Genomic DNA, 18161 nt, shown 5'->3' with positions numbered 1-18161 from the left:
TAGGTGAAAAATTAAAAAAAATCATAACTCCGAAAATACGAAAAATCGCGGAACATACATGGGGGTGATTCAGATAGCCCTCTAGGTCCTCTACCTCCCAGCTTCAGTATATCACTACTTCTTGGGACACCTTGTATAAATCGTACTGAAAATGTCGTTAAAAATGGCTTACTGTCGGAAAAAAGGCCAATTCCAGTGCTTTTAGTAAAATTGACTTTTTAAACAATTTGATTTATATAATCTTAAAAACAAAATTCAAGCTGAAATAATTTATTTTATACATTCTACAAATACTGACAGGGTCATAAATATATTATATACAGTAGCGCGAGTTTACACAATACATGACAATGCCCAGTCGGAACCAAATGGTAACGAAAATTTCCATTAGATCCGCTTTTCCATACAAACCAAGTCCCCGCTTTCCTTTCTGAGGGCATACCGCAAAATCCGAATTTCGCAAATTGCGGGGATCTTTCTCTTTTACTCCAATGAAAGCGTAATTAGAGCAGAGAAAAATGCCCGCAATTTGCGCAATTCGGTTTTCGCGGTAGCCCCTCTGAATTAAATTAGTTACGGAGAATGGGTCTGTACTAATCCCGCATCGCATAGCAAACCATTTCGTAGGTGGTGAATATGATTACACTGGTCACCTGTGCCTTGAATATTGTGACGACCCAACCGGTGTACAAACCCGTGAAGCCGTCCTGAAAAAAAAAAAGATTATGAACAAAAAAAAATGGTTGTCTGTAATGTCGGTTTACGGACGATAATTTTGCGTGATAACGTCATAAGATTTGATGAAAAATTGCATACTTTTATACGTTACCATGGAGATCTGTCCACAACGTTACCATGGAGATCTGTCCACAACGTTACCACGGAGATCTGTCCACAACGTGACACTTTTTCGTGCATGCTACCGGTGTTCATCGATTTATAACACGTTATCACGTCAAAAAAACAGTGTTACGGTGTCAAAAAACTGTTTTACGGTGTCAAAAAACTGTTTTACGGTGTCAAAAAACTGTTTTAGAGTGTCAAAAAAATGACCCTATATGTGAGAGTGTTCTTGTGTTGTTGACCTCTTTAGGTGTTTTGCACGAACATTTAATTTAATTTTAAACTAAAATTTGGATCTAGGCATTAGGTATCAGGGCTAACGCTTTAAACCCCTTGGCCACCGTGGTGGGGAGTTTTAATTAGAATTACGATTGGAACGTGTAATTGAGAAATAATACTCATTACATTACATCCTAAAATTTGCACTAAACTATAGATCCATTTATCCATGAATGACATGCATTGAATGAAAATACATACAACGCTCATTTAAATTTGTTGCATGAATTTTGAGTCGGAGAAATGAACTTGGATTTCATCTCAGAAACGTCGCCGTCAAGCCTACAAGTTTGAAAGAATCCAAACATCAAGTTAGATAATATATTTACTTTGTTATAGAGTCACTACAGAAAACTAAGGGTACGGCGGCCTCAGTGGCGGCGTTTAGCGAAGTGTTCGGTGGGGCGTGTAGCGTAGCGTCAAACGTCCAACTGTCTTGAAAAGCGTGCACCGTTACCGCTCGCCTACGTTTGCATTAGTTTAACATGGACGACCGTGCAAGCCCCCAAAGTACCTAAACCAATAAAATACCAAGAAAACTCTTTCAAGTTTAAAATAACTCAAGCATCGACTTAACAGGCGGTTAACGCAAAATTGTAGTTGTTGTGTTATATGCTTGCATACGATAACAGTATAATTTTAGTATAAAATAGCTAGTGATATAGCCGAGGCATCTGATGAGCAACATTTTAAACAGCAATATCGAATATTTTCAGACTAATTGAGATAAAAGTGAAAAATCCGCGTACCATTTCCATCACAAGTTTCGCGCCAAGCGCCAATCTGTTGCCCCCTTCTTATTCCCCCCTCCAACTGTTAAATTGATACAATATTTGACAGTTGACTATTTCTGTACATTTTTGTTTCCCTCTATAGTTCGTTTTTTTAGCATTAGAAAAAGACTACGCTATCTTGACGTGTCTTTTAATTGAAAAACGCTTTGAAAAACCAGTAACTATTAAGCAAAAGAATGTAAATAATCGTATATGGTTCATAATTGTTACTTAATTGCCGTGACTTATTTTTCAAAAGTGTTTTTCAATAAAAAGACACGTCAAGATTGTTTACCTTTTTTCTCATGCTAAAAAAACGAACTATATTTTCCTGAGCAGCCCAGAAGTTAGGTTACCTACTCTTGTAGTAGTACTATTGTAGTTTATGTCATAAAATTAGTTTAAGAGGTAATTGTAAAAAAACTGAGCACATCTCGCCATCAAACGTAGCAGTTTGGCGACAGTATAAATGTTTAGTAAGTAAGTTGTAAATATGAATATATAAATAAATAAAAAAGTAACTGAGTGGATTAAAGATGAGCGCTCCAAAGACATTACCAACACTATTCTGTATCCGGGCGGTTGTATTCGCGCATCGCGTAGCACATCATCTCGTACGTCGTGAACGTGACCACGCTGATCCACTGCGCCCTGTAGACAGTGACGCACCAACCCGTGAACATGCCACGCACGCCGCCCTGAAGCAAACATTTTGGTTTACCAGTCAGCGAGACACGTATAGATAGCGGTGGCCTGCGGTGGCAACGCGACGGATCCGCGTGTAATGTGGACAACGCCTTATCTGACGGCTTAGTTGGTAATAAACTACTTGAGTCTTCGGAGTTCGTCTTTAATAAACTCAGTTTTTTTATTAATAGGTATGTTCTTGTAATAGTTGTAGATGAGTTTTATGTGGAAAGTGTCCTTTCTTACGATTTGAAAGGAGGTCTTCTTAACATACCTATACTTAAAATGCTTTAGACTTCATATTTAGAGTATTTTATTTAAACCTCAGTTCCTAAAAGTAGACTAAAATCTAAGTTACTTATTCATTTTAAAGCTTCAACCCAAAAAATGAGAATAAAAAAATATTTGTCTCAAGCATTAATTATATGTGAACACTTGCATATATTTTGGGTTTTCTATTCTATTGATTATTGGGCTTGATTTTCTACAGAAGATTTATGTTTCAGACAAGTAATACATACTTAGTAGTAGTAAAACACTTTATTGTAGAAATATCAACGACAGAGATATACCTACATTACCTACTATACATACATAATACAAAACATTTATACAAAAGCGAACCTGTGCCTTTAATTTTAAAAGAACCGTCAACCAGAATTGTCACTTTTGACAAATTTATAACAAATGTTTACTATCTGAATGGACCTCCAGTCTGACTAAAATCCAATAATAGCTTTATAGAAAATCCTCAGCACTTTCGATACACGTAATTTGATTGCCAGTGCACGCGTGTGGGTAGACGTGTACGTGCGCGGTGTAATAAACAGAGGGGCTACCGCGAAAACCGAACTTCGCAAATTGCGGGGATCTTTCTCTTCTACTCCAATGAAGGCGTAATTAGAGTGATAGAGAAAGATGCCCGCAATTTGCGAAATTCGGTTTTCGCGGTAGCCCTTATATGGGAGACGGCACACCGCTTGCGTGACGTGTGCTTGCACGGATCCAACATTTTAGCGCACGCGCACGTGGACGTTTACGTTTACACACACGCAGCCAGTGTGCTCCGAAAAATGCAGTTGGCCGGTCGAAGTATTTAGCACATAGCGCCATCAACATCATAGGTTGCCCTCTGTCAATCCCTAGAAGTGTGTCCAATTTTTGTGTTTTTAATACCCTGGATGCAAAGCCCTTTAAGCCAAATCTCATAGAAAAAGGGGCAAGCTATGATGGCTCCATCTATGCAAACCTTTGACAGTTGCCAACCCCATTGAACCGAGTCTTGCTTAATCGAGTCTCAAAGTCGAGTCCTCCAAAGACGAGATCACCAACACTAGACAGCGCGATTGTAGTACTCGCGCTGCGCGTAGCACACCACCTCGTAAGTCGTGAACGCGGCCACGCTTTGCACCTGCGCCCTGTAGTTGGACACGTCCCAACCGGCGTATAGGCCGGAGACGCCCTCCTGAAATGTAAAGCCACTCTTGTATGTAATAGTTCATCCATAATCCACATATGGCCACTTTAAATTTTATTGTAATGAAGGTTAAGCATACATATTTAGGTTTCAATGTCAAAAAAATATTAAACACTACAATTACAATTACACGGAAGAGGGGCTTTACTCGTTTTTTAGGTACCTATAAAAGTTTCTGCGTTCAGGACTTTAAAATAAACTGTACAAAAAAAAAGTAATCAATCAATAAGATCGATCAAAAATAACATTAAGTACCTACGCATTTTTAAAAACAATTTTCATGTACCTACATAAATAATAAAAAAAAAATGGTGCGTTTTAGACCTGTGTTCATAGTTTTTTTTAATATCCAGCGCAAGTTCTTATATCTATTAGGTTTCCAATAAATGAAGTTACTAGAGAAAGACCTCAAGATTGTTATCTATAGTTTTTGGCAGCCATTTAACGATCTAAAAAAGCGCTACGATTTTTAAAACTCTGCTGAACGCACTGCACCTGAACATGAACGCCGCGCCGCGCCGCACGCCCCGTTGTTCGCACCTTTCGGGCGTCTCCCCATATCGAACACTGTGAGAAATATAGTGCTCCCGGTACTGGTTTTCTATACAAATACAATACCGGAATCGGGAATTCCCGTACCATACAAACTCAGTACCATTCTCTAGTGAAAAATGTGGGTACGTTCACCACTGAGACCGTAAACTTTAGGCATACCCCACACGGGCTGAAATTAAGCACCGTAATTTTGGTCACGGAATAATGAAAGCGAAAGGATATGGTGCTCAACATAAGCCCGTGTGGGATGCCAAGGATCCACCCTACCTTGCGGACCATGTCCACTAGACAGCTCATCAGGGAGCGGCATTTGACCAGCTTTTGTGTCATCGTCGGTGTCTTCACGTTGGGGTCTGGCTTGTGGCTCTGTAACAGCAACCCAATTTGAGAACTAAAGGTGTTTAACCCTAATTGGGCAGTGATGGAAAACTCAGGTATTTTGAGGGAGTTCGCTAGTTGGCGCGGGTGCACGGAGCATTAGCCACGGGTGCCATATTGTAGGTAAAATCCGTCGCACAGTGCTAACACCGTCTTAGTTTGTCCGAGCCAATAGTAAGAGGCAAAAATGATGACTTTCACCCGAGTTAAATACTCTACTTTTCATTTCGAATACGAGGAAAGTAAAATGAATGTGATTTTTAAAACATGACTGAGTATAATTTTTTATATTGTTTCTCGAGGGTACTTTTAATTAACAATTTAGATAAAAAAATAGTTATTTCTACAACAAGTGATCAAAGTTTGATATTTCTTCGAGTGCTTATTTGAGTCCCGTGCAAGCGAAAGATTCTATAATAGATTCACGAGCGTAGCGAGTGAATCTAATTTAGAATCTTGAGCGTAGTAAGGGACTCAAAAGCGCACGAGATGTAAATAACTCTCTCTAATCTCGTGTAGTAGTACACAACATTTTTCACCTGAGCAGTGAGAACATACCTATTAGACAACTTGAAAAATGTAATCCTTCTTCATCACTTAATACCTGCACTCATGTTTTCTTAAGATATACAAACAATTAAGTTTAATTACCGCAATGGAACACAAAAACAAAACGTAATAATAAATTCCAGTAAAATAATATAGAAATAACAAACATTAACTGACACTTCAATCGACAACTTTTTTTTGTAAAAAAATCTTTGTAAGATACGGTCCGAATTGCGGATACGTACTATTTGTCAACTATGGTAGAAATTCTTAAAAGTAAAATAATTAATTTTGCGTGATGATCTGTGTATTTTTTGAGTTCATTATTTTAATTTGTACAATAAAATACCTAAAATATAGTATTTTATCAGTTTTTATCAAATCTTAAACTTTATTTTTATTAATTGATTATTAAGAATTCATACTCGTACCTACGTGGTTTAAATAAATAAAAAATAAATAAATAATCGTTTATTCAGATGAAATAAACCCTAACATACATATTTTTTTCTTCTGCCAAACTGCAGGACAGTTTGTTGGCAGAGGGAACTCCCTTAAAACATAGATGGGTAAACTTAGCTACTTAGGTAATTGCTTAATTAATTGTTAACAGTAGGTACATCTTATTGCTTATGATGGTAACTTTAATTTAATTTTGTCTAATAGAAACATTTTCATTTTAAATTTAAACATCCTAAATGATTTACATTCCCTTATATCATACGGTATTTCGTTATACAATTTTGGGATCAAGTACTTCCTACATCTTTTTCCATAATAATTTTTACCACAAGACGGAACCTCTAACATTTTTTTACTGATTGTTCTCGTGAACCTGGGGTGATTTACATAGTTTTTAAATTCATCCTTATTGAACTGCTCTAATGCCAGCAACATCCCTACTCCCTCATGAACCGGCAACATACGGCATTCCGCAAATAATTCCTCATAATTACTTTTTTTACAGCGATTTTTGGTTTTTTTGTCCACTAGTAGTTTCATAAAGCGTATCTGTAATGATTTTATCCTGTCTAAATACGTTTTAAATGTCCTACCATAGCATGCCAGTCCATAAGAAAATAGAGAGTCTGCCAGTGCATAATACAATGTATACATCGTGGCCCTGTCCAATACATATTTTAACTGGTGAAGTTTTACTAGTACAATTCTTAATTTTTCACATAATTTATTGATATGATTATTCCAAGAAAAATTGTAATCTATTGATAAGCCCAAGTACCTGTACTCTGACACCACCTCGATGCTGTCACACTCACAATTCTGTGGCCCATCGTGCAGGCAATCATACGTGTGGCCAACTATGCGTGGCGGTTTGGAACGATGCGGTCTGTAGTTTTTCGGGGGTCTATTATAAACCGTGAATATACCGTTGAATGTCGTTTTAACTTTTTTTGTCTGTTTCTTTATGCTAACAGTGTGAAAGGGACAGAGATAATAGAACCCAAGTATTTCGAACTTTTATTAGACCCCGCATGTTGAAATGACATTTGACTATAAAGGTCACTTGAATGTCATTTTATCTCACTCAGTGAGCAAATTCGCATTTTGCTCACTGTTTTTAAGAATCAAAGTACCCTTGTTCGAGCTGCTGAGGTGATAACGTAATTGTTTTTCTTAAATAAGTTTTTGGCTAAAATTTAATTTTTGGTACAAGCTTTTATCGCTGACTGTACTTTTCTTACGACAGTCTTTTTCTTTTCTTTTCTCATAGAACTAACATAAAGAATAAGAAATAATAGAAAAGAAAAGAAGAACATATAATAGAAATAACATAAAAAAATCCCAAATATGAAAAAAAAGTGTAGGGGACAACTTGAAAAAAACGCCCAAATAGTACGAGTATTCTTTTGTTTTAGTTTTTTTTTAATCAAATCTTGAAATCGGAAACCTGCCGTTGGACACCCTATAAAAACCCACAAAGCCGCGGAAATATGGGGCATTATCTATAGGGACCTTATTGTCGATGGCGCTTACGCCTCGCAGCGTCAGGCGGCATTGTATTTGTATCGGAGCATCGTTAATAATGGCGTAAGCGCCATCGACAATAAGGTCCCTCTTCATAGATAACGTCACATATATGTATCCCAGTACAAATAGAATTACCAAGAGATACGCGGAACATAACTCCACTTTACGTAACCGGTTACGCGGCCGGAATCATGGAATGAAGTTGACTGTGAAATTATTGTCATTTTGTCATTGGCCGAGAAAGCATGTTACCGGTGCGGTGCGTAATATATTATAATGACGTAACCTGATTGGATATTACCATCTTTGATACATATGAAAGATCTATTGAGTGTAGGTACCAGAGAGATAAACTAAGAAATTAATTTATGACAAAAATTTAATTCTCGGTACAAGCATTTATCGCTCACTGTACTTTTCTTTCCATAGGCAATTATTAAATAATTAGAGACAATTCTAAAAACCCCGAACACAATTAGGTTGCGTTGATTTACCACAGCGTTCCTATGGCCACAACCTGTCTCCATCATCGTCAGATCAGCTTCATGTCATCATAAGGGCCAAGACATTGGATATCGTTCTTTAATTCTTATTACGTTCTAATATTTTAAGAGACTAGAATCTTGCCATACGATTAAATAATAAATGTCGTCATAATATTGTATTGTCAGAATAGAATAGAATAGAATAAAACTTTATTTTATATAATTTATGTTACAGAATTATGGCCCGCCAAGTGCAAGCAGTATTATTTTACATATATGTCATCATGATCAAAAAGATCTAATGTAAAGTAAATGGGGCTCAGTTCAGACATGAACTGGCTCACGCTAAAGCTATGTATGTACATTTAAATAACAGGGATACGAGGTGGGGCCATTCGCTTGGATAGTGGTTTTCCTCTTTCTGGTTTACACACATAGTCAATTTCAGCAGTACGCAGACTAGGCAACATAGGATTATGGTGGTTTGGCTTATCATATCTGTCCCCGGGTTGCGTAAGACCCGGAATTTGCTGATCCTTTAACTTACGGAGCATGTCTTCATGGGGGTCTCTAGCACGTATGTACCATGGGTCCTCATCAAGCATCTCCCAAATTATTTCTGAACTCGTGTTACGCGGAAAATTAGCAGCTGTTTTCAATGCCATGCGTTGTATTGTCATCCGATTTACATATGTATGCAAAATTTCAGCTCAATCGGAAATCGGGAAGTGGGTCAAATTTAGCTTCCAAGACTTGACCCACACTAACTAACATAGGTACATAGGTACTCACGGCAAGTTTAATAAAAGCTTGTACAAATACGTTTAAAATACATTTCGTCAATGATTTCTTAAATAAAATGCAACTAAAAGAGACTTGAAGGAACTGTCAATAGGAGTTAAGGGTCGGTTGCACCAAAATGTCATCGTTAAAGAGTTCGCTAAATTTTATTGTATGGGAAGTTTCATTGTAAACCGCCGCGGCGCGCCGGGTGATTTTGATCAGTCTGTCAAGTGCGGATGGTGAAACTGGCACTTACAGTTGGAAATTGGAAACCACCGTAAATGTCGTATATGGAAAAGATTACCTACTGCTATCTGAAGTCTTCTCTTGGCCAGGTCGAACGGGTACGTCGCCGTTTTAGACACGAAGCCAGCAGTCGAACCGGCGACACTTGATGAGATGAGAAGCTGCCTGCGAAATTATACATACATTATTATAGTCTGGAGTCGTGGAATGTATTGGGCTCCATACAATTCATGACTCTTCTCTTTCCGGACAGACTAGTTTTGACGGCCTCCTAGCCTTGGTATTGTATTCCTACTACACAAAGTGTGACCAGCTCAATATTGTTTGAATTTCCCGCCAAACATTTGTGTTTCAGTAGCCAGACTCTATTAAAAGTTACTTTGTCTCTGCCGCCTTTTTCTCAGCCTCCGTCTGCCCAGCGTCCTCCAAATAGGCGACGTAGTCCATGACGAGAGGCTGCACGTACCGGAACACCGCGAACGTTATGCCCACTTGTGGGCCCATCTGGGGACAACGAAACTGGTTATAATGCGAATCAGATCATGGGTGATTTAATATTATTATGTACAAAACTCTGTCTCAGAAAAAAAAACGGTACGTTGAGATGGGAGTTTAAGTGTAAGGCCAGGGCCGGATCTAGGGTAGAGCGAGTGGAGCGGCCGCTCTAGGCGCCAAATGATAGGGGGGCGCCAAAATGGCAAATACTGTCAAAACAAACATCTTGAAAAAACGGGGTACCTAACTACTTTGATGCTTTATTTACATGCACGCTAGCCGAGACTTGGCATACCGTTGAGCTTACATATATGAGCGAAGCGCTGGGCCTCCGCTTGCCGCCCGCTTGCCGCGCCGGTCGCTAGTCGCTACCGTCCAGTCAGTGGTCTTAAGTGTAAGGCCTGAATGGACGCTGGAGTTGGGCGTGCAGCGGGGCGCGGTGGGCGGCGTGCATGTTAAACAAATGCAAACATATAGGAGCGGCCTTAGTGCACGCTGCTTAAATTACTCCTGACCCCGACGCCACGCTGCACGCCCCGCCGAACGCTCCGCTTCGAGCGTCTACTCAGGCCTTACACTAACAGCGTTGAGCATACCTGCATGAGGGAAGCGGTCAGACCCTCGTAGAAGGCCAGTATACCGCCTCCGCGGTACACTTCGCGCGCGCCCTGGATAACTCCACCATATTGAGCCTGGACACGAAAGGATCGGTATGATTTAAACAATACAAGCACAGACAATCGCCTCCATACATTTTGGCCTAAAAGTGCTGATATAATAGACTCGAGTATTCGCAGTTTTTATGCAGATTCGGCGAATTGTTCGACGAACGCTAGTACAGTCACCACACGGGTCCTAGCTAAATTGGTTGTTCCATACTGACGCTATGGATTACCCAATTTAGCTAGAACTCTAAATGGCGTAACAATCACGAAGCGTGACTGTACATTCTCATGTTCGCGAGAATGCTTATTACAAGTGAACGCTCAAGTCTATCAGACCCTTAAGAGGTATGGAATTTTTAGGAAAAAAAAATTCATACGCTATGAAATTCCGCAAAGGGAGGCAAGAAAATCAGGAGTCATATTGGGTCTTGACATCAGTTGAGCAAAAAATATTCTCAAAACACCAGAAATCCTATATCTACCTAGAGTCTAGTATTATAAATGATCATACCTTGCCGACCATCTGCCGAACGCGGATCACTTCAATAGGCGACACAAGTGTTGCGCTTGCGCACCCGGCGAATATGCCACACATGAACAGCAGCACCTTCCTACACACACACCCACACACACATTTGAAAGTAACCGCACTGAATACGCGAGGTTGATGCGAATTATACCTACAATAGATTTTTTTTACGCCGCTCAAAAAAAAAACTAGCGTCTTCCGAGCGTCGCCGTCTAGTCAACTCTATGGCTGTTGCTCGACGCAACGTTGGCGCAACTGCTCAGCGACGCCGTTTTCCAAAGCGTTGTCTATAGACGCCGACGCTCAAAAGACGCTAGTGTGGGGAGGCCTTTATCTTATACCGTTAAACGAGCAATTCTTGTAAATTTATTATTTATATATAATATAAGTAGGTACTTATATATTTTTTGAGGATGTTGGAAACGGCTCTAACGATTTTGATGAAATTTGTTATATGCGGGTTTTCGGGGGCGAAAAGTCGATCTAGCTAGGTCTTATCTCTGGGAAAACGCGCATTTTAGAGTTTTTATGTGTTTTCCGAGCAAAGCTCGGTTTCCCAGATATTAGTAGGTATATAGGTAGGTATATGTTAGAACTTAGTATAAGTACTTGAACTGGGGACTGGTGTACTGGCTTGCATAGTTCTCCACGAACTTGGTACTTATTTCATAAGCGTGGAACTGTGATGCCACAGACACGATGGAGTGTAACTGAAACAAAAATCTTTTACAACCAAGGTGAACCCAAAAATGTATGAATAACTTGTGAATGTTTTTTTTTTTTACGTTAAACGGTTACATTAAAATGGTTTAATAACGGTTTAAACGTTTAACGTAAAAAAAAACGATTCTTTCCATTCAGCGCTAGGTCATCTCAGTATAGACATCATGTATTGTATAGGCATGGACGACCGCCCGAAACCTCCATACAAACTTAATCCCCATTTTCCTGTAGCTGTCTGGATTTGATGTTGTATCAACAGAAGATTCACTCTCTAACTAAAACGCGTCTATTATGACTGCTACGCTAGATGGCGCAAGCGCGAGCAGGCGTCCGTTTTAACATGTCCGTACCTGTCCGAGACTGTGTCCGTGCCAGAAGGTGGCCAGGCCCTCCTCCTTCAGGATCCGCCAGGAGAGCCCGAGCCATGTCAACCCCTTGTCTTGGGCCTGCAGCTGCGTGCGCACCTTCACGACGTCCAGGGGTTGGGTTATGAACCTGAACCACAGAATATAGTACTAGGTACAGAAGATTCACTGTTGTTATGTTACGCAGCGGTGCGCGGTAACTACATGGGCTGCATGTACTTGTTGGTGCAGTCGCCATCAGATATACATATAGGAGCGGCTAAGGCGCTTATAAATAGGTATCTGAATACGCCTCTATTGTCAGGGTGTTAGAGTGCGTGTTCAGATATTGTGAACACTTGTAGCGAAGCGACGAAATCGCACGCCTGCCTGAACAGAATATGTTTATAACGGCATGCAGTAAAAACTGAGAAAGAAGTTAATAAACACAAGAATTGGCTAACACCAACTACACCTTATAAAACAAAGTCCCCCGCCGCGTCTGTCTGTTTGTGTGTTTGTTCGCGATAAACTCAAAAACTACTAAACGGATTTTTATGCGGTTTTCACCTATCGATAGAGTGATTCTTGAGGAAGGTTTGTGTATAATTTGTTAATCCGTGTGAAGCCGGGGCGGGTCGCTATTAAATTATAAAACAAAGTTCCCCGCCGCGTCTATCTGTATGTTCGCAATAAACTCAAAAATTACTGGACAGATTTTTATGCGGTTTTCATCTATCAATAGAGTTATTCTTGAGGAAGGTTTAGGTGTGCCATTAAATTGTGTTTGCGTCGGCCGGTTATCATATTCCGCGCCTGATATTTATTTCTGCGCAATGTTACAATTTGTCAGCTTGCCGCGTTATTCACAGCAGACTTGCAAATTTTTTTAACACCAAATTAATAATTATTTGTTAATAGGTAGTTAATAAATAATAGAAATACACGACAAGACTGGCATAAAATCTTGAATTGAGTAGTTATTAAAAAAACATACCTACATAATTATTTTTGATTTCTTTAAAATATTATTGATTTTGAAAAAAACATTTGTCGTCATTATACATATTTGGTGCCATTTCAAAGTTTTTTGCTAGTTGCTAGTGAGCAATGCTGTTTTATGCTGTATGACCTAGAGTTTATTCTTTGTTGGCGATAACTTATGAAGTAGGAGAATTGATCAGTGTTATACTTAGGGCGTCAGCTAGCTGGCGCGGTTGTACCAAAGAGAATTAAGTTTCCCTTGTCTCTGGTTGTACGGAGCGGGTGAGCGGGTTAGGGTTAGCGGGTTTTTTTATTCCCCACCATAAATTAGTAGGTATGGATTATGGTGGGCAGCAAATAAATTCAACCAATCATAGTGTCGCATTGCCTATGTTTTGACCCTCACGGACGCACGCGTATACCACATCTATTAGAATCCTACCATGGGTTGATGATTACCTATATTACTATATATACCTGGTGGTGACTCCAGATACTACGCCAGCAATAAGCTTCTGATTTGGGGTGAGTGTTTCGTCCTTCTTATAGCCAACAACCATCTCACTCCGACGGCATGGTCGCTCCACACGCGCATTTTGCCTTTTACTATTACATTACTGATAATTTTGCAAATGACAGGTGTTTTGTTTTAGTATGTCAGTGCATGACAGTGAAGATGAAGAGGTTTGAGTATAATTTTATTTGTTGTCTATAGATGTCATGGTTTTACCCAGGGGGGGGACAGTCACATATAAAGCCCTTTATTCAAAAAAATAGCACCACCTTTATCATTGAACACTAAACTTTTTTTTTAAATATGGCTACATTTTATTTCCTCAGAACGTCTTAAAAGTCTCGTATCTAGGACATGCAACAAACAAAAAACATTTAATAGAACAGAGTATTTTATGGCCATCGTTGCCATGGAGACGATTGTCACAATAAAAAACATTTTTGTCAAATAAAACTCAAAATATAATATTTTCGTATTTATTGTACTACAACATAATTCAGATAAATAAAGAATACTTTCGGTTATACAATGTTAAAAGAAACAAAGTTTTCATACGCCATCACAGTCGCTGAGAACTTTACAAGATAATTCAGAAAAAACCATGGCGGGTAGATTCCCGACCTGCTGCGTGTAATTGTGTTTCGTGGTCAATTGTCAGCCGTGTATGTTACGAGAGCAGAGAGGTCTCCACGAAGTCCACAATCAACTTATTTCAGATGCGGTGATGCACGTCTGTCCAAATCCAGACAAATACCCTGAGCGTTTTAAAGTTTGGGTTAAGCTTATTGGGGGCAAGTTGGATACCCCGTCAGATTATGAATTTTATAAGAAGAAGAGGGTCAAGAGGATTTGTGATCTTCATTTTACAGATGAACATAAAAATCGCTTTAAGCGACTGAATGCAATAGCAGTACCGACGCTATGTCTACTTGGTAAGTCAATAATAACACTATAACCACACAGCTACACAGCCACACAGCTAGTATGCCTGGATGACGGTTTTGAAGCCTAAATCACTATATTAAGTATGCTAAACTTTTACTCATAATTATCAAAAAATTGCATGTAAATAAATAAAATACCTATGTAATAATAAATAAATATTACAGAACATTATTACACAAATAGTCGCACAGTAAGCTCAATAAGGCTTGTGTTGTGGGTACTTAGACAATGACATGTATAAACTTTTATATACCTATAAATACTTAAAAATACATAGAAAACATCCATGACTCAGCAATAAATGCCCTGACCGGTTTTGAAGCCGGGACCATTGGCTTCATACGCAGGGTCACTACGTACTAGGCCAGACAGGTCGTCAAAAGCTGTCCACGATTGTAATTTACAATGCACCTACATGTGGAACTGAAATTATGCAACAATTTTGGATATGATATACCTTTTGTACAGTCAGCAATAGTATGTACTTATTCGCTTAGCACCTTTGCATACTAACTTCTATGCAGGGAGATTACCTTTCTTTGCAGATGACTCTGCCAGCGCGAGCTACGCGTTACGAGCGCAGGCGTAGCCAACAGCATGAGAAAGATTGTAGGTCTATGTAGTCAAATTGACTACACACAGAAAACCCGCCTAGCGGGTCACGGAATTGAACGCGTATGCAAAGTTTTTTGTTTGTGCAATAAAATTTAAACAATCATAATTTTAATACACTTTCAGGCACAACCACCTTTCAAGATTCTGCTCCTATCTGACATTCAAGCCACCTTTCATTCTGCTGCTTCTACGTCAGGTAAATCACAAACCATCCATATTCATAACTAGATTGTTAATTAAACACTCTACTTTTCATTTCGATAACGAGGAAAGTAAAATGCATGTGATTTAAAAAAAACATGACTGAGTACTGTATACATTTTTATACTGTTTCTAGAGGGTACTTTGAATTAACAATTTAGGTTAAAGAATCGTTATTTATGGAATGGAGGGTTAAAAATCAGAACGGAAATTGCAAATCTATTTAAAACGAAATTTCAATTATTTATATAAAAAAATGAAAAAAAATCGTCCTTGGAAAGTTAACGCATTCACTGCCAGGGGGAGTGGCCTAGGAACAAACTTGTATGACGGTCGACGCACATGTGCGTCAGTGGCAGTGAATGTGTTAATGCTCTAGTGCAGAAACGTATCACTTTCTGCAAACCATTTAGAACAACAATGACCCTCTTTCAGAGCATGAGAAATGAAAATTATACACCTAAACCTTCCCCAAGAATCACGCAGTCGAGTAAATACTTTGTACAGTACTTAGCTCGGGATTTGGTAGCTGCGTAACAAACCTGTTTTTCCACCCATTGAAAGGCTTTTTTTAAATAATGCGTCGGTGGCAAATAAGCATACAGCCCGCCTGATGGTAAGCAGTCACCATAGCCTATATGGATACCTGAAACTTCAGAGGTGTTACGTAGGTACGTACACGTTGCCTACCCTAGGTAACACTTCGCACCCTCGTTGAAATGATCTAAATATGTATATTTAAAATAAGGTTTTTGTGTAAACATACGTTTAATATGTTTTTTCAGACACCTCCAGCGCCCAACATATTTCTCCTGAAATAAACAATCAACCTACCTTTAATTTCGCTACTTCTGCCCCAGGTAAATAACGATCCTTTCACTCACGTACTAACTGTACTAATAAAAGTAGGCAACTCAGAGTGATGTCTCAGTCCATCTGTTATCATTTCATGGCTTACTTAAGATGCAATAGAATAATAAGAACGTGTGTGTATGTGTGTGTGTGTGTATATGTGTGTGTGTGTGTGTGTGTGTGTGTGTGTGTGTGTGTGTGTGTGTGTGTGTGTGTGTGTGTGTGTGTGTGTGTGTGCATGTACATCTGTGCATGTGATAGGCAGGCATATAATACTTAATAGGTAGGTAGGAAAAAAGGAATACCTACAATTGATATCTATATTTAAATTTTCTACTGGAGCTGAAGTTGTTTCTAATTAGTGCACTAATAAATTTGAGATAAATTGGCAGTAAAAAGATGGGAACATAATTAAGACAAGGGTAAAAATAGGCATCTTGGCTAGGCACCCAGTTTACTAAGTAACTAGCCCTGGCCTGGCGTCCGTTCCGTAGCGGTGCGCGCGTATTATGGCTAGACACCAAAATCGGCGTAGGCCGCATGTACTCGTAGTGACGCGATGTCATCGCGGAGTGAGCCACACCTGTTCTAACATAGGAGAATAAAGCGCTTTGTGTGTCTTTTTTTATTAACCGACTTCCTTTCCCAGAAGTAGGAGGTTCTGTATTCGGTTGCGGTTATTTGTTATGTATGTTCGCCGATTACTTACTCCGACATCCGTGATCCGATTTGAGTACTTAATTATTTTTAGTTTGAAAGGAGGTCCTCAATTTTTAAGGTACGTGTATGGTGATTTGGTTGTTTTCTTAAGCAAGGTAATTTTGAACACCTCGTCCGCTTAGCAACTTCTGCTGCTCAATAGTCATCAATAGTTGCTAAACATGCAGCGTGTGACATAAGAAAACATACTTAAACTTAAATGTCCATTTGTAATCTCGATGTCCTGAATTGCGCAGAGACAGAGTGGCGCGTAGCCGAAGTGTCCGTTGGTGTAATATTAAACAGATGTTTTTTTTATATATCGGATGGGCTGTCTGCATGTTAGTCTGTAGGTCATGTCCTACAAGGGCGACTATTTAAAACATCCAACGAAGTATTTTCAAAAATTAACAGGCTTGTCATAAACAAAATGCAAGAACACTGCAACATTTAGGAAAAAACGTGATACCTAAAGAGGCAACAGGAGTGGTCATTTCTCCATACAAACGTATTCGACTGTTTCCTCCGTGGTTTTTGAAGCTAGAGCAATGACTTTTTTCTACACAGATTAATATTGTCAATATCTGTGTCGGACTGTTTTCTTTTGTTTTAGGCGCTAGAGCCCTCCAAACATGGCCAAAATGGCCTAATTAAATACGCTGCAATCAGACGGAGAACTGTCTTATTGTAAATAAAAATAAAAATAAAGTCTTTCACTGGCTTCTATCATCGACATTTTATTATATTAATGCATACAGATGTAGTGCATAATTGTTTTCCACCCCATTTTCTCGGAAACATTCGTATTTGTCATGACCCTTACATTACCTACTGAAGTACTTTTTGTACCGAGACTGACTGAAATACCAAAACACGTTCGCAAGTTTCCGTGAAAATACGATGGAAAATAATTATGCACTACTTACATATAATGTATGCATTTAGATATCATTTTGATGTCATAATATAAGTTTGAACTGGCCACTGAGTAAAAATAACCGAATTTAAACATTGAAAAGCGACATATCTTCAAATGAATGCTTAGTTTAGATTTTCTCACACAGGCAAGGCCGCGGGGCACGGCTAGCGGTAATCTTCTAATGTACATTGAGAATCAGATGTGCTCCCTGTTGCATAATGTCGGCCGGTTGCATCACGGCGCGGCCCAAGTGTCAAGCGACAAGGGGTTTGCATTAATCTAAACTAGCGAGCCTCCCCGGTTTCGCACGGGTTAACAAATTATAATAAACCTACTCTTGAATAACTCTATCTATTAAAAAAAACCGCATGAAAATCCGTTGCGTAGTTTTCAAGATCTAAGCATACATAGGGGCAGACAGCGGGAAGCGACTTTGTTTTATACTATTTAGTGATTCTATTTAAAATAAGGGCAAGGACGCTAAGCTCCAAGAACTTCGTACATTTACCCGCCTGTTCTTATCTTTATCGCACGCGCATATTTCTGTCCCGCTTGCACCGCGGCACCGTGGCATTGACCCCTGGCATCATGGCGTTCAAGAAACAGCTTTTTCATCTGATTTTTTTTGGATT

The 18161-nt window shown here is 39.2% G+C and overlaps 1 protein-coding gene across 2 annotated transcripts; it reads right to left on the bottom strand.

Annotated features, from left to right (window-relative positions):
- Nucleotides 1-593: 593 nt before the first annotated feature.
- Nucleotides 594-13428, bottom strand: LOC134660781 (mitochondrial thiamine pyrophosphate carrier-like). Of its 2 annotated transcripts, none has more exons than XM_063516570.1 (9): nucleotides 13262-13428; nucleotides 11807-11951; nucleotides 11343-11443; nucleotides 10716-10815; nucleotides 10136-10231; nucleotides 9424-9548; nucleotides 9107-9209; nucleotides 4882-4980; nucleotides 594-707 (listed from the first exon to the last, which is right to left on the bottom strand). In XM_063516570.1, exons 1-9 carry the CDS (start codon nucleotides 13342-13344, stop codon nucleotides 594-596), a joined length of 966 nt encoding a protein of 321 aa, XP_063372640.1. In that variant the 5' UTR covers nucleotides 13345-13428. The 2 variants fall into 2 exon arrangements, with proteins under 2 accessions (XP_063372640.1, XP_063372639.1); XM_063516569.1 differs by lacking the exon at nucleotides 594-707 and adding an exon at nucleotides 3890-4047.
- Nucleotides 13429-18161: the final 4733 nt, after the last annotated feature.

Source organism: Cydia amplana, chromosome Z (genome assembly GCF_948474715.1).
Source record: "Cydia amplana chromosome Z, ilCydAmpl1.1, whole genome shotgun sequence".
Lineage (NCBI taxonomy): Eukaryota > Metazoa > Arthropoda > Insecta > Lepidoptera > Tortricidae > Cydia > Cydia amplana.
Note: the sequence above shows the minus strand (reverse complement) of the source record. Positions and strands in the feature narration are given on the sequence as shown.

Bases quoted from the DNA above. Each gene is read 5' to 3' on its own strand.
- LOC134660781 (XM_063516569.1), bottom strand. From the start codon at position 13,344: ATGGTTGTTGGCTATAAGAAGGACGAAACACTCACCCCAAATCAGAAG. The intron at 9,549-10,135 runs GTATGCTCAACG...CGTTGTCCCCAG, and splicing joins TGACCGCTTCCCTCATGCAG to ATGGGCCCACAAGTGGGCAT. The intron at 9,210-9,423 runs GTAACTTTTAAT...ATAATTTCGCAG, and splicing joins AAAAAGGCGGCAGAGACAAA to GCAGCTTCTCATCTCATCAA.